Source organism: Microtus oregoni, unplaced genomic scaffold, assembly GCF_018167655.1.
Source record: "Microtus oregoni isolate MIOR12 unplaced genomic scaffold, Mior012 000035F_ref0000213, whole genome shotgun sequence".
NCBI lineage: Eukaryota > Metazoa > Chordata > Mammalia > Rodentia > Cricetidae > Microtus > Microtus oregoni.
The window spans coordinates 5,218,930-5,234,112 of record NW_024543094.1 but is presented as its reverse complement, the minus strand read 5'-3'; the positions used below and the strand labels follow the sequence as shown (position 1 = coordinate 5,234,112).

Sequence of the window (15,183 nt, the reverse complement as noted above, 5' to 3'; positions counted from 1 at the left end):
CATTACGAAGAAAGTGAGAGACCTTGGCACACTCAGCCTAAATGAAATGTCTCCATCAAATCCCTCCCCTCAGAGCTCAGGAAACCATGTGGAAGAGGCAGAGAGTAGGAGCCAGAGGGGATGGAGGACACCAAGAAAACAAGGCCCTCGGAATCAACAGGAGTTCATCTGAACTCAGAGAGCTGAGTTAGCATGGGTCTGGTATATATTACTGCTTCCAGTGAAGTGTTTTTATGGGATTCCTGAGTGTGCAGACAAGTGGGTCTCTGGTTGTTATGCCTTCTCTTGGTCTGTGTTGTCCAGCTTTGATGTCATAGTTTTTGTTTTTGATAGTTCTTGCTTTATCTTATTATATTTTACTTTGTTGTATTTTTTTGAAGGAAGGAAGGAAGGAAGGAGGAAGGAAGGAAGGAAGGAAGGAAGGAAGGAAGATCTAGTCTCTATGGTAAAGGTTAACAACTGAATTGTCACTTACACCTGCTGGGACAGGGAAAATCAGTTTTCTCTATTGGATTGACACTGGGCATATCAACACTGCAGGACAGGTCTCATGCTCAGAAGTAGTTGACCAGCATATAATGGATGCCACTGTTTTTTGTATGCTTTTAATTGGTTGCAGTTTGGCGTTTCATTTTGCTTCTTTTTGGGTGGTGGCTTATTTTGTTTTCTTGGTTTTGGGGGGTTTTGTTTTTTGAGAAAGGACTTCAAATTGGGTGGGTAGAGATGGGGAAAGAATCTGGAAGGACTTGGGGAAGTGGAAGAATATGATCGAAATATATTTCAAGTTAAAAATTGTTTTACATAGTAAAAAATATAATAAAAATTATTTAAAAAGAGTAGCCTCGTAGATTCATATATTTGGATACTTAGTCACCAGGAAGTGGAACTGTTTTGAAAGGATTAGAAGGATTAGGAGGTGTGGCCTTGTTAATGGAAGTGTGTGATTGGGCTTTGAACTCTCTCTCTTCCTGCTACCTGAGGATCAGGATGTAGAATTCCTAGCTACTTTCCTCAGCACTATGTCTGCCTGTGTGTTGCCATGCTTCCTACCATGACGATAATGGACAAACCTCTGAACTGAAAGCCAGCACCCAATTAAATACTTTCTTTTATAAGAGTCGCCTTGGTCTGCTGTGGAATAATCCTTTTGTCCACTGTGAAGATTTGTCACTGAGACTGGTTTAACAAAGAAGCTGAATGGCCAATAGCTGAACAGGAAAAAGTTAAGTGGGAAAGCCAAACTAAGAATGCTGGGAAGGAAAAGGGCGGAGTCAGAGGAGATGCCAGAGATGGAAAGGAATCAGGATGTATAGAAAATGAGGTAACAAGACATGAGCCATGTGGCAGAGGGCAGATAAGAAATGTGGGTTAATTTAAATTTAAGAGTTAGATAGTAAGCTGGGCGGTGGTGGCGCACGCCTTTAATCCCAGCACTCGGGAGGCAGAGGCAGGCGGATCTCTGTGAGTTCGAGGCCAGCCTGGTCTACAAGAGCTAGTTCCAGGACAGGAACCAAAAGCTACGGAGAAACCCTGTCTCGAAAAATCAAAAAAAAAAAAAAAAAAAAAGAGTTAGATAGTAACAAGTCTAAGCTATTGGCTGAGCATTGATAATTAATATTAAGACTCTGAGTGGTTCTTTAGGAGCAGGCAGCCAGGACAGAAACTTCCACCTACATTGGTCATGTGTTTCTTCACAGCAGAACACTGACCAAGATAGGCTCCCAGACACCCTGAGAAGCTGGGTCAGGAACTGGGCATTTCCTCCTTCCCCTCCCAACACTGAGACAGGGCTTTCAGGGGATTCCCCCACAGACACAGCAGGAATGGCCTGAAGGAGGAGGATACCAATCTCATCAGAGACACCATAGGCCTGTCACCTCAGGTCTTACAGGCCTGTCTCTTGGGCCTTTTCCAAGACAAAGGGGCCTGTAAATTCCTTTTAGTTTTAACTTCACTTCATCAGCCTTTTGTTATTGTGGGGAGGGGGTGTCAGTTAGCACAGGCTGTCCTGAAAGGCTCAAGCCCCTTCTTCTGTCTCTCAGGCACAGAGCTGACAGCCCCACAACCACCATACCCAGTTCCTCTACTTCTTTAAGTTCTACCTGGAGCTGGGCACTATGATGCAGGCCACATAGGAGGCTGAGATAGGATCTAAGTTCAAGGTCTGCCTGGGGTACAGAGTTGAGTCCAGGGTCAGCCTGGTCAACTGAGTGAGGACTTGTCTGAAAATGAAAAGCAAAAAGGGGCGGGGTTCATAGTTCAGTGATAGCAAGCTTGCCTCACATTCAAAAGAACTCGGGTTCAATCTCCAATAAGAGGAAGGGGAAGGCGCGGAAAAGACAGTAATAAGTCCTCTCAGTGTCTGTCTGTCCTAGCGGGTCCAGGCAGGGTGTCACACAGGTCTTAGGTGGCACTCAGTGACTTGTTCTCTATGGTGAAGGCTGCACATCTGAGTTTCAGCCTTAAAAGGCTGCAGCTGACAGATGACAGGAATGTGGCGGTCCTGCATGGTTCCCTGAACCGGCTTCTTCACTACCCTCAACTATAATTAACCTCAAGACCCCCCAGGAACCCCAGGCCCTTCGCCACACCCTTCCAGATGACAGGCCCCTGCGTGTGACGCAGTTCTTTTGAGAAGTGGCTGACCTCTGCCTCTCTCCCCTAATAAATCTCAGGCTGTTGATGTCACAGATCGGCTCACACCCTCTGAACTCCCCATAACCCGTGTTTTCAACCACTACTTCACGCTGGCATTGGCATTCTCGTTCACTAATAGTTGGTCCTGGTAGAAACAGCCCACATCACCTACCTTCCCATGTGTGGCAGTGTCCTTTGCAAACCTGCTGACCCCAGAGACACAGCCGTTCCCACTATGTTCCAAGAGCTCCATGACATTTCCTAACTTATACTTGATTTGGAATTCCTCCTTTGTTTTCAGGGTGTGGGTACGTACCTGTAACGTCAGCATTTGGCAGGCTGAGGCAGAAAGATCATTTCGAGTTTGAGCCTAGCCTGGGGCTGTATATTGAGATCCTACCTGCAAATCACCCACTCCCACAAAAAAAAAAAAAAAAAAAAAAAAAAAAAAAAAAAGAATTCTTCTACAGAAACCTTCAAAATCCTTCCAAAATATAATCTTCTTAAGAGTTTGTACCCAATACCGTGAAAAGATAGACTTGGGGCCATAGCACTATCCCCTTACCCTCTGCAAGCCATGGTCCTGCCTTGTGGGCTGAAGGCACTGGGGAGCCCTTAGAAGTAGCTGAGAAGTTAGCTGTGCACACGTAGGTTTGTAAATGTATGTATGTGGGCTGGTCTGGCAATGTTAAGAAGACAGGCTTGCATCTTTCCTGCTGAATTACATATCCCTTACATCCCTCTCCCTTTTTATTTTGTGATAGCGTCTCAGTAAGGTGCTGAGGGAGGCCTTGAACTTACTCTGAAGACCAGACAGGCTGTGAACTCCAGACCCCCCGCTGCTGAGCCTCCAAGGTAGCTGGAATGGCAGGCCCGCACCATCATCTCTAAGGCCCATACATCGTTTTTTCTTGGTTCATACATATGTTATACAAGAGTTCGTACATATGCTACACCATATCCCCAGCCACTTAAACATCTTATTTCAAAACATTCCGTATGCACACACGCACAGAGAGTAATTCATATGCCCAGCATTCACTTCCAATAGTAACACTTTGTATGTCTGTCCCAAGTAGGAGAGAGGAAGAGAGAGAGAACGTGAGTGTGTACGCCCCAGAGGTCAGCATCACAAGTCTTCCTAAACCAGTGTCCAACTTACTTTTTGAGACAGTATCTCTCACTAAATTTGGCAATGTCCAGTTAAGCTAGGCTGGTTATGCAGGCAATTCCAGGGATCCTCCTGTCTCTGTCTCCCCAGTGCTGGGATTACGGGCATATGTTACTATGTATGCCTGGCTTATTTGTTTGCTTGTTTTTAATGTGGATGCTGAGTATCAGAAATAAAGCCCTCATGTTTGTACAGCAAGCACTTGACTGACTGAGCCACCTCTTCAGCTCCACACTTTGTTTTTAATAAATAAAATTGCCACCATTGCCAGTTAAGCCCTGCTTGGTTCTGTTCCCTGCCAGGGTGATTCCTTCCCTGAGGCTACTGTTTTCGACTCAGGCTGGTTTATACTTTTACTGTGTATATGTACGTATGCAGAAGAAACGATGGGGCTGTCACACACCAGTGTGTGTTTCTTTTTTCTTCTTCTTTTTGTTTTGTTTTTTTGAGACAGGGTTTCTCTGTGTATCTCTGGCTGTCCTAGAACTCACTCTGTAGACCAAGCTGGCCTGGAACTCACAGAGATCCGCCTGCCTCAGCCTCTCTGAGTGCTGGAATTAAAGGTCTGAGCCACCACCAGCCGGCTGTATTTCTTATGAATGTCTCTGTCCCTCCCGCAGTCTTCTACAGCTGGTGTGTCCACCCACGACAACACTCAGTGGAACGGCTCTCTAGTTCCTGCATCTTCACCTAGCGCCACAGTCACCACCGTGCCTTCGCAGGCCACCTGTACACATCCATCTCAAGCAGAGGAACAAAGGGAAGAGTGGGGAGGCTTGAGCTGAACCCAGGCTTGAACCGCAATAGCTTCACCAATTATCAGCTGTGCATCTGGGATAGGTGCCTGACCTCACTACTCCTCTGGCACCCATAAAATAGGATGGGTAACAGCACCTGCCCGGTGCATTCCTGAGGCCTCAGTGAGTGAAATGCCAAACACCTGTCTATTGATAGACGCTATGGAGTCCTGTGGCGCCCACATGGCTACTAGGATTCAGGATCACCTGGCTTGTCTTCAAACCTCGATTCTAAATGCCCAAAGACTAGCCTGGATGCTTTCTCGACCATAAAAGGAGCTCTCTTACTCAACCAGGTGAGGGACTCAGCGGCATGTGAGCACCTACTCACGGCCACGCTGCACTGCCCACTTCCTGATACACTGGGGAAATTACATAACCCCCCGAGGCCCTGGTCTTCTTCCTTCTTCCCTTGCCTGCCAGCACCAGCATCATCCCATTGCCTCATGGTGTGTGTCCACGGGCCCTGAGTGTCCTACTTCACCGAGCAGGACCACAGATGGTCAGGGTCCCTGAAATCAGATGCAGAGTGTGGCCCTTCCTACAGGATTCCCAGGAGAATTCGGAGTCGCCCTAGGGGATCTGCAGTTGAGGTCAGCAGTGCAAGACAGTAAAGTGAGAGTGTGCTTCTGCATTCTTTGTTAGTTTTCCTTCCGGGTGAGAGATACAGCTTTGGGACCAGAGAGGGTCTGCAGCCCCACACCTAGCCTGTGTCCATGGCAACAGAGCTGGGCTTATAGAGGCGACACTGTACGCATGGTCCCCCAGGACAAACTCATCCTGTCACTTAAGAAGGGCAGCTAGAAGCTAGACGTGGTGGTACATGTCTGTAATTCCAGTCTTAGGGAGTCTGAGGTGGGAAGGTGATGAGTTTGGGCTACACAGTGAGGTCAAGGCTACCCTCCTATGGAAAGTTCTCCAAGTTGAACCCAAGGGCACGCCAAATGCTTCTCCCTGTTCTTGTCCTGCTGCAAGCTGGATCCAGAGTCAGCCCAGTCCCAGGCTCAGACGGGCTCAGCATCTGCCATACAACTGAGGTGGAAAGACGTTCATCTGGGTGCTGTCCCAGAGATATCTGTACCCTCTGTCCTCAGGTGCCCACGACCATCAGTGCAGCCTCATTCTAAGGAGACATGCCTCATGGGCTCTGCTTCCACCTGTCCAGTGAAGAGGCAGAGGTGACCTCCCTGACTCAAGGACCGCTTCAGTCTGAGCTACACACCGCCCTGTCCTCCTGTTACTGCCCGTTCCAAGCTGACCGGGGAAGCACCGTCCACCTGCTTCGGCATACAGACTAACATCCGAAGACAGCCTCCCTCATGAGCTCTCTTCTCAGTCCCAGGAGTGACCGGGCTGTAGTGCTATGATCATATTCTCACAGTGAGCCACGATCACTGAACCTTTAGTCCAGTAGCCGGGACTCCTCAACTGCCACATGATCCAAAGGAGATTAACCAAGTGACTGGCGGAACTAGTTAGTCAAGCCCAAGGGCTCCAAAAAGGAGGGTCATCTGGTCAGCACACAGCAGCGACACACTGTATCTTACCACAGGATTCCGTCCTGGAAAGTAAATTATGCAAAAGCTACGAAACAAATTAGCACCAAAAATGCCCAGGTTTCCCCCACGGAGTAGCTTTCTGCTTTGGAAATAAGGCAAATGCGGAGGTTTATAGACTTTCCCAGAAACCCGTGACCTTGCGGGTCATGTGGTGTTGGATGGAGTTCCTCGTGTTCTACAAAGAAGGAATAGCTATGGGAACTCCTGAAGAGGAAGCAGCCTGGCTGAGGCTTTTTTTCTCCCCCACCTCTCGCACTAGGGATGGAACTTGGGGCTTTAAGCATACCAAAGCAAGTGCTATTCCACTGAGCTATATCCCCAACCTCCTTTTCTATTTTATTTGAAGACAACGACTTTCCAAGCTGCCCGGGCTGGCCTTGAACTCATTCTGCAGCCCAGGTAGGCTTTAAAATATTGAGCCTCCTGCCTCAGTCTCTTGTGTGGCAGGACTGATAGGCCTGGGCCAGCAGGCCCAGCTTCTGAGTAGGACTTTAAAGGACAGCAACCAGGAGGAAAGGGATAAGTCCATATCGTGTCAGGAACAAGGGAGGGCACCAAGGATGGCTGGTTCCAAGTAGAAAGGCAGTTTTGCCTAGTGGTACAGGCCTGTCATCCTCGCTACTTGGGAAGATGACACACAAGTTAGCCTGCCTGGATCTACAGAATGAGTTCAAGACAGCTCAGGCAACTTAGTGCCTCAAAATAAAAAGTAAAGAGAACTAAGGATATAGCTTAAAGGGAGTGCTTATATGGCATCTGGGAGGCCCTCGGTTCAATTCCCAGCACTGGGAAATGAACAACAAATACGTAACAGACTAAGTGTGAGAAGCTGGACAAAGAGGGTCACACGCTGTATGACTCCTTTGCTGTGTAATGATGTGTAATGTCCAGACAGAAAGGACAGCCTGAGGCTGCCGTGAAGAGGAAGGGGTGACTGTTTAATGGAAGCCATGGGTTGGATATGATTTGCCCCCAAAGATCTGTCTGTATGTTGGAAGTGTGGCCCTCCTGGGAAAGAGGTAGTAAAAACTTGGGCGCTGAATGAGTGATACTCTCCTGAGCAAAGCCAAGGCTTGCGACTTGCCTGCAGGACTTGCTCCAACAAACCCCACAGACTTTAGGTGTGAGAGCCAGGAAAACAAACAGGTTTGTCCTAACCCCGGGGCTAGCAAACTACAGTCCACAGACCAAGTCCATCCCGAAGGCTATTTTTAAAATCTGTGTGCTAAGGATGGTTTTTACCTTTATAAAGGATGATTTGAAAATAGAAGGAAGGGGAAGAGGGCTATGTGACAGAGGCCACATGTGGCTCACAGGCCTGAGGTCCTGGCCAGTACCTGACACCCCTTCCTTTCTCCCCATCTTCCACATGAAGTCTGAGGACTGGATATCTTGGCGAAGACACTACTAGGCTTCACTCATCCCTCCCAGGTAAAGACCTCAGCTGAAGAATGAACTAGAATCTCTGAACCCCTGAAGCCCCCATAGGTTCTGCTTAAGTCAGTCGCTGGTGCAGCTGTTTTTCTGTCTTAGGAGCCCTGGCTACCTGGAGTTCAAGATTGGTAGGGCTTCCTATCTGGAAGTGGCTTCCTCCTCACAAGGAAATCCAAGGTGACCAGGAAGGGCTGAAGGAAGTGGACACAGATCGGATATTCCCCAAACCCCAGACACCCTGGAGAGGAGGTTCTGCAGAGTGTTGCACGGGCACTGCGTGCCTGCTCAGCCCTTCGCACACTCCCTGCCCATGCTGGGCTCAGTGCTGAGCAGCTAGCAGGAGGAACATCTAACAGGCTAGGGACAGGGATGGGGCCTCCGAGGTGAGCCTGAGGATAGTGAGGGCGGGCAGATGCACCCTGGTATGGGTCACTGAGCTCATCCACACAATGACACCAACTTAAGACAGGGCTCTGCCCTGATGTCTCTTTGTGTGACCATGCAAAGGCAGGGACTGAGATGGAAGGGACCAGCACTGGGAGCTCCTAACTACTGCTGTGCAGTCTCCTCAGCCAAGCCTCTGCTGGGGCTGAGGTCAGAGGACTGGAACCACTGCTACAGAGCCAGGGTCAGAGGACTGGAATCACTGCTACACAGAGCCGAGGTCAGAGGACTGGAATCACTGCTTCACAGAGCCGAGGTCAGAGGACTGGAACCACTGCTACACAGAGCTGAGGTCAGAGGACTGGAATCACTGCTACACAGAGCTGAGGTCAGAGGACTGGAATCACTGCTACACAGAGCTGAGGTCAGAGGACTGGAACCACTGCTACACAGAGCTGAGGTCAGAGGACTGGAATCACTGCTACACAGAGCCGGGGTCAGAGGACTAGAACCACTGAACAGAGCCGAGGTCAGAGGACTAGAACCACTGAACAGAGCCGGGGTCAGAGGACTAGAACCACTGAACAGAGCCGGGGTCAGAGGACTGGAACCACTGCTACAGAGCCGAGGTCAGAGGACTAGAACCACTGAACAGAGCCGGGGTCAGAGGACTGGAACCACTGCTACAGAGCTGGGGTCAGAGGACTAGAACCACTGAACAGAGCCGGGGTCAGAGGACTGGAACCACTGCTACAGAGCCGAGGTCAGAGGACTAGAACCACTGAACAGAGCCGATGTCTTAGGACTAGAACCGCTGATACAGAGCCAGGGTCAGAGGACTAGAACTGCTGCTACAGAGCTGTCTTCCTGTTCCCAGAGTGCCAAGCACGCAAAGGAAGTTTGGGAAAAGAGAGGAAAACAAGATGGTAAATTCATATCTGGTAACCCAAACTAGACATCTCAGCTACTCAGGAGCCTGGGTCAAGAGTTCAAGGCCTGCCTGGGCTGTATTGCCTGTTCAAGGCCAACCTTGACAACCTGGGGAGATCCTGTCTCAAAACAAAACAAGCAAACAAAAAAATTGCTGAAGGGGCAGCAGAGGAGCCTGTCCTGCTCAAATAGAAGGTTCTACCCAGGAGGTACTGCAGGCTCTCTATGAGCACAGACACACAGACAAACACAGACAGACATGCACACTGACACACACACACTGGCATCCCAGCACTAGCACATGCAAACATGCAGAGGAGCACACAAACATAGAGAAACACACGAGCATTTTTAGCAAGCATGTACTCAAAAACACACATAAGCATGCATACTGATGGGGACATAGGTGTTCACATACAGACATGCACAGAAGTGTACACACAAGACAAAGACAAGCATGCGCACATGGGCGAGTTTTCACAGATCTACACAGCTGCCCCCACACAGGCATATACACAAACTTGTGTGCTGACACACATAGGGTTCACATGCAGGCACACGGAGACACAGGTACATGTATATGCAAGTATTTGTACACAAAGACACACAAGCATGCATGCATAAACAACTTCTCACAGATGCACACAGACCCTGACAGGTAAGCAGAGCACAGGCGCAACTGAGTACAGGGTGGGCAAAACCTCTGCACCTGTGGTCACACAGGCAGACGCACAAATGCACACCTAGAAATACACACAGCTCTAGCTGACCGAGAGCCTGGGGTGTGAGCACAAGGGCCAAGGCACCTGGACCATGTGGGGTGCATAGCCCAGGCTAGGCATAGTCCCAGCTCTGACATGAGATACCTGGAGTAAGCAAGATCTGTCTTGTCTGTTTCCCAAGCTTTAGACCATTTCATAATCACCAAGAGGCCTAGAAGCTTCTCCCTCCCAGCTCCCAGAGGCCTGACACACAACAGGTATTTGACAGATAAATTCTGACTGAACTGACTGCTAGAAGTCACAGTAAGAACGCACTCTGTCCAAAATCCACTACCCCGTTCTCCTGGTGGCATGGTGACATAGTCCACAGACTCCATTTTCTGGTGGCTCCTACTTCCCAAGTCAATGTCCACTCGCCACGCCACCTCTCCCCACAGAGAGCTCACTCCTCCATTCCTCTCCTCAGACCACAGAGGGTCCAAGAGAAGCCTGTACCCACTTCATCCAACCAACCCCAGGAGCCTCCAAAATTGGAGTCCTGGACTGGAAATTCCTAGGAAGGTGTCTGGGACACAAAGCAAGCAGAGCCCCAACCACCTCATGACCCTCTGCTCTACAGATAGACCTGCCCTGTGCAGAAGCTGAGAGACCTTTTACTTTGGACCATCTGCCCTATAGCCCAGGGAGGGGGACAACACAATGCCCCCACACAGGGACTTTCATGGTCACAGTCTTATCAGGCCCTAACCATTAAGAGCGTGATCTGATGTGGAGCTCGTCAGACTCCTGGTCCAAGGCTTCCGAGCTTGTCTGGTCCTGCCCCGGCAAGCTGTGTGTACCTCAGCCGGCCCCTGGAGCTGGTGCAAGGACCCATCACTGGGAACAACAGGTCTATCCGAATAGAGTTCAGACATTTAGGGATAGCACACACACTCACACTGCACATAGCTTTCTTCCGGTTAGCAGGCCAAGCCAGCCTCCATCTTCCTGGCTACCTCAGAAGGTGTGGCTGAGATGGAGAGTCTCACGAGCCCAGTGGCATGAGAGCCCCTTCCTCCGAGTCCCTGAGTAGCCTCAACAGGCACCCATTGATCTGAGACTGGGTGGGCCCAATGGGTATAAATAGCAACGGAAAGTGGACTTCTAAGAGAGTTCTGGAAGAGCTCACCCTGCCAGGGTCTAGCGCCTGGCTCAGTTTTCTGCGCATGCGCGCAGGATGGGGGTACATTTCTGTCTGGCAAGGCAAAAGGGCCCAGATGGGGGATCCGACCGCCAGCCCAACGTCTGTGTAACTAAGCAGTGCAGGGGATCCTACCACCACTACGGCTTCATGCAAAAGAAGCAGAAAGTGGGCCGGAATGAAGCAGAGACCCACCTCGCAAAGCAGTCACCCACAGGGGCAGAGCGAGAACAGGACCAGGGCAGACAGGTTGAGCTACCAGGCAAGGTATTGCTCCTCAAAGGGCAGCAACAGGCTGAGAGCAGACACGCCCTTCTCCAAACCGCTCTTTGTGTAAAACAAAAATACCGCGGGGCATTCCAGGGGTGGGGGCACTCCACACAGGACGCTGACTTCGTGGTAATGCCGCCTCTTTCTGAGTCTTGGGAGGAGGAACAGTTCATGGGTTGTAAGTGACATGAGCGTGCCAGGCCTAAGGATGTGACAACCAGAAGGCAGCTCCCTCTACCTCCCAGACTCCTTTCTTGATCATTTCCAACCCCTGGGCCTTCTAGCTCTCTCCTATCCGGTCCCCTGCCTCAGGACCCCCATCCCTGGGGATGAAGGCATCGCATTGTGTGAGTCTTCCAGCCCTCACTCAAGTCATGATGCATGTGCGTGTGCGTGCGTGTGTGCGTGCGTGCGTGTGTGTGTGTGTGTGTGTGTGTGTGTACAGACCTTATCGCCTCAACTGGATTTGACTATTTTTAGGTGGACTGAGATAAGACTCATTCTGTAGTCTACCCTGGCCTTGAACTTTCAGTAATCCTCCTGTTTCCACCTCTGAAGAGCTGAGACCATAGACCCACACACTGGGCCCAGCCAGCACACAACTTCTCCCCCACAGTTGGATTTACGTGGTCTGAAATGAGCTCAAGCACAGGGATCCTTGGAGAGCCACATTCCAGGCACTTGTAGTGACTGAGAACCCATGTCAGAGAACAAGAGATGGCACAGCAGGCTGGAGTCCAAGAGTCAGCTTCCTAACTCTCCAGAAGGACCAGAAAATCTTGTCAGGAAGCTAGGAACGTCCTCACTGTGGTGCTGTCTTCTCCTACCCTGAGCCCTCAGACAAACGCCCCCTTGCTACTGTGTCCTCCCACCTGGGGGACATAAAGAAAACAAGGACGGTGACTTGGAGCCTCCTGACAAGTGGCTCTGTCTGCCTGGTCACTTTTCCTCTTGCTCAGCATTTACTCAACAACCAGCAGATGGTGCAGAAAATGCACCGGCCGGGCCCTAATCTGGCTCTAAGAGCAGGCTTGGCATGTGACTGCCGGAGAGACAGGGCAGCACACTCAGAAGGGACCAGAGATAAGATCTCCATCTGAGACACAGTTTTCCAAATGACACTGCCGTACGTCACATTTGCATCTTGCAGGAACCACCCATTTCTACTCAATTACAAAACCTGTGTGTCATGAAGCCGATGGCCTGGACTAGTTCTAGAGTTTAAAGGCAACACCAGAAGAGCCACACCCATTACTCCTGGACTAGAAAATATGCTGACCCACAGGACCACTAAGAAGGCTTCAAGGGGCTGGAGAGATGGCTCAGTGGTTAAGAGCATTGACTGCTCTTCCAGAGGTCCTGAGTTCAATTCCCAGCAATCATATGGTGGCTCACAACCACCGGTAATAAGATCTGGTGCCAACTTCTGTCTACAGGGACACATGCAGGCAGACCATTGTATACATAATAAATAAATCTTTTTTTTTCAACAAAAAAAGAAGGCTCCAAGCAGAGACCATATATATATATATATATGTATATATATATATAAAATTAAATAGCACTATATAAACATACATACTCCGTTAAATATTCCATCTGATTGGAGGAGGGGAAGCAGGGTCTCATGCTGTTGCTCGGGCTAAGCTAGAACTCATAGCAATCTTCCTGGCTTAGTTACCCAGGTTCTAAGATTACAGGTACGAACCACCACACCTGACATGTCCGGTATCTTTCCTCCTCTCCCCTTTAGTTTCCTTCAGACTCCCTACACGGGCTCAGATACTTCAGGGTGGCCCCAAACTTACTATGTAGCTGAGGCTGGCCTAGAACCCCTGACCCAACTGCCTCCACTCAACAAGTACCAGGATTTCAGGTGTGCACCAACACATCTCGTTTGTTAGGCAAAACTATTTCTTCCATATTTTCAGTCAGCAGTTTCTACGATACCAGGACAACTCTGCCCCGGCTAGTCAGACCCCTTATTCATTGCACCCCTGACCTGCACCCCAACAAGCACACGTTTCTTTTCATCAAAACATTTTAAAAACAGAGCAACTGTTCAAAGGCACAGAATGCCTGCTTGCACGGGCCTCTGCCACGAAGAAGATACTTAAATCACTCCCACCAGGTGACACAGTTAGAGCTTGCCCCCTGGACAGGGCCTTTGTGAAAATGGGCATTTTAGTGCCTGGAAAGCTAAAGGGAACTGGAGAAGGCAAGGATAACGCTGCAGTGTCAATAAAACCTTGGAGAAGTACTTGGCTTGGTATTTGTAAAGCCTCCTGCAATCACTGTGTTTTCACTAAGTAAAGACACAGCCACAGGAGCCCTCGTGCAATCCTTTAGCTTATTATCTCCAGGTCTCATAAAACGAAGCTGGTGAGCCTGTAAAAAGAGCCCAGGTTCAATTTTATGACTTATTTCTTGGGGCTTCTCCGCTGAGCTCAGACAGCAAGCCAAAAACCTCCTGCAGCTGGGGAGCTGGGCGTGCCACCAGACGGCCCTGGTGAAGCAATCCTGTGGAATGAGTTACTAATTCACAGTACAGCAGGGCTCCTAATCCCAAAGGTTCAAAACATCTCATCAAAACCAAGCCCGCCCCACCATTACTCCCAATAGGCCGTGTCTGGCCCCAAAGTGGGGTCAAGACTCAATTGGCCTACCAGACTAAGGGGTGTCTAAAGACGAGCAAGGGCGACAAGGGAAACTAGAGTTCAGGCACCCCTTGCATCAGCACCGAATACGATGTGCACGGAAGACTCCCAGTACCCGGTGAGTCCTCCCTACTTTCAGAATAGAGTGGGGTCACCTTCAAGTAAGGTCTGACGATAGGATGGTCCCAGGACCCGCGCCAAGCCACCACCCTCTCCACCTGTCCCCGCCTGAAGGATGGAAGACGACCCCAGCAGATGAGCGACTCTCTCGGGACTCACCTGGGTGAAGTATAAGTTCATAAGCGTGAGGGTGAAGAACTGCAGACACACGGGGAAGCAGTAGAGCAGCCAGAAGACGAAAGGGCTGAACGAGTTGGCCGCCACGAAGTCTCGGAAGTAAAAGGAGAAGAGCACAGTACGCAGCGAGGCCCAGAAGAGGCAGAGGAAGAGGAAGACGCTCTGGTAGCTGAGTCGTTTGTGGCGGTAGCGCAGCACCAGCCAGAGCTGCGCGTAGATGAACACGAAGAGGAGAGCGTAGAAGGCAGTGTAGACCGCAGTCAGGCCAAGCTTCACATAGGGCGGCACGGCCGGGCTCAGCGTGGGTGGCAGCGAATCGTTGCGCACCGGCTCCCACGGAGGCGCCTCCATCGGGCTGGGGCCGCTCGGGCTTCATCGGGGCTCGCAGCCGTCCGCTCCCGGGTACCCGTGCATCGCGCCGCACCCGCCGCTCCAGAGCCCAGCCGGGAAAACAAGCCGCACTTCCTCCCGCCGCACCACATGATCTGCTGGGCGGCCTTTGTCTGCGATTGGCAGCGTCGCGCCCCCAGGAGCGCGCGCCCGCACCCGGCCCGCCCATCCCGGTCCCGCGCGCCCCTGGTGCGCGCGTCCCGGGGACAGCGGCCCGAGAGCTGAAGCCGGGTCGGTATTCGCGTGCCAAGTACCCTTGTGACTTTGCTCACCAACGGCCAAGACTAGGGGTGATCCGTACGCGGATGCACTACGCCTCCTAACTTGGGTTCACACGCCTCTCAGGACCCCAACCCTGGGGTTAGAGAAAAATCTGTGCCCCCGACCCTTGTGTTCCCGTGGCTGGGTCTGGGGATGGGACTAGGGAACATCCATAACTGGGATCCGTGTGTTCCCCCAATCCCATCGATGGCGCTAGAGAGCATCCGCGTGCCCCCGCACTGTGCGCCGTGCGCCCCCTTATAGCACGCACCCCTGATCAGTGCATCTCTTTGACTTCTCGTGCCTTCTGGTAACGAAGGAAATCTGTGTCCCCGACCTGAGCATCTGCTCTCTCACACACAAACTACACGCCACTGACCCCACCACGAGTTTGCGCGCTCCAGACGTGGGAGTCCAGCGCTGGTGTTTCGTTGGAGGTGTGTCTTGGGGGCGTGTCTGCTCTCTTGACCTCGCGTTTTCTGCTGATGCCTGGT

The 15,183-nt window shown here is 50.9% G+C and overlaps 1 protein-coding gene across 1 annotated transcript in view; it reads right to left on the bottom strand.

Moving 5' to 3' along the window:
- Window positions 1–14,501, bottom strand: part of Gpr137b (G protein-coupled receptor 137B) — a 32,842-nt gene extending 18,341 nt beyond the window's left edge. Inside the window, exon 1 of the mRNA XM_041630658.1 lies at window positions 14,021–14,501. Coding sequence (XP_041486592.1) covers window positions 14,021–14,389 — 369 coding nt within the window. The 5' untranslated portion in view covers window positions 14,390–14,501. The remainder of the gene's footprint in view (window positions 1–14,020) is intronic.
- Window positions 14,502–15,183: the final 682 nt, after the last annotated feature.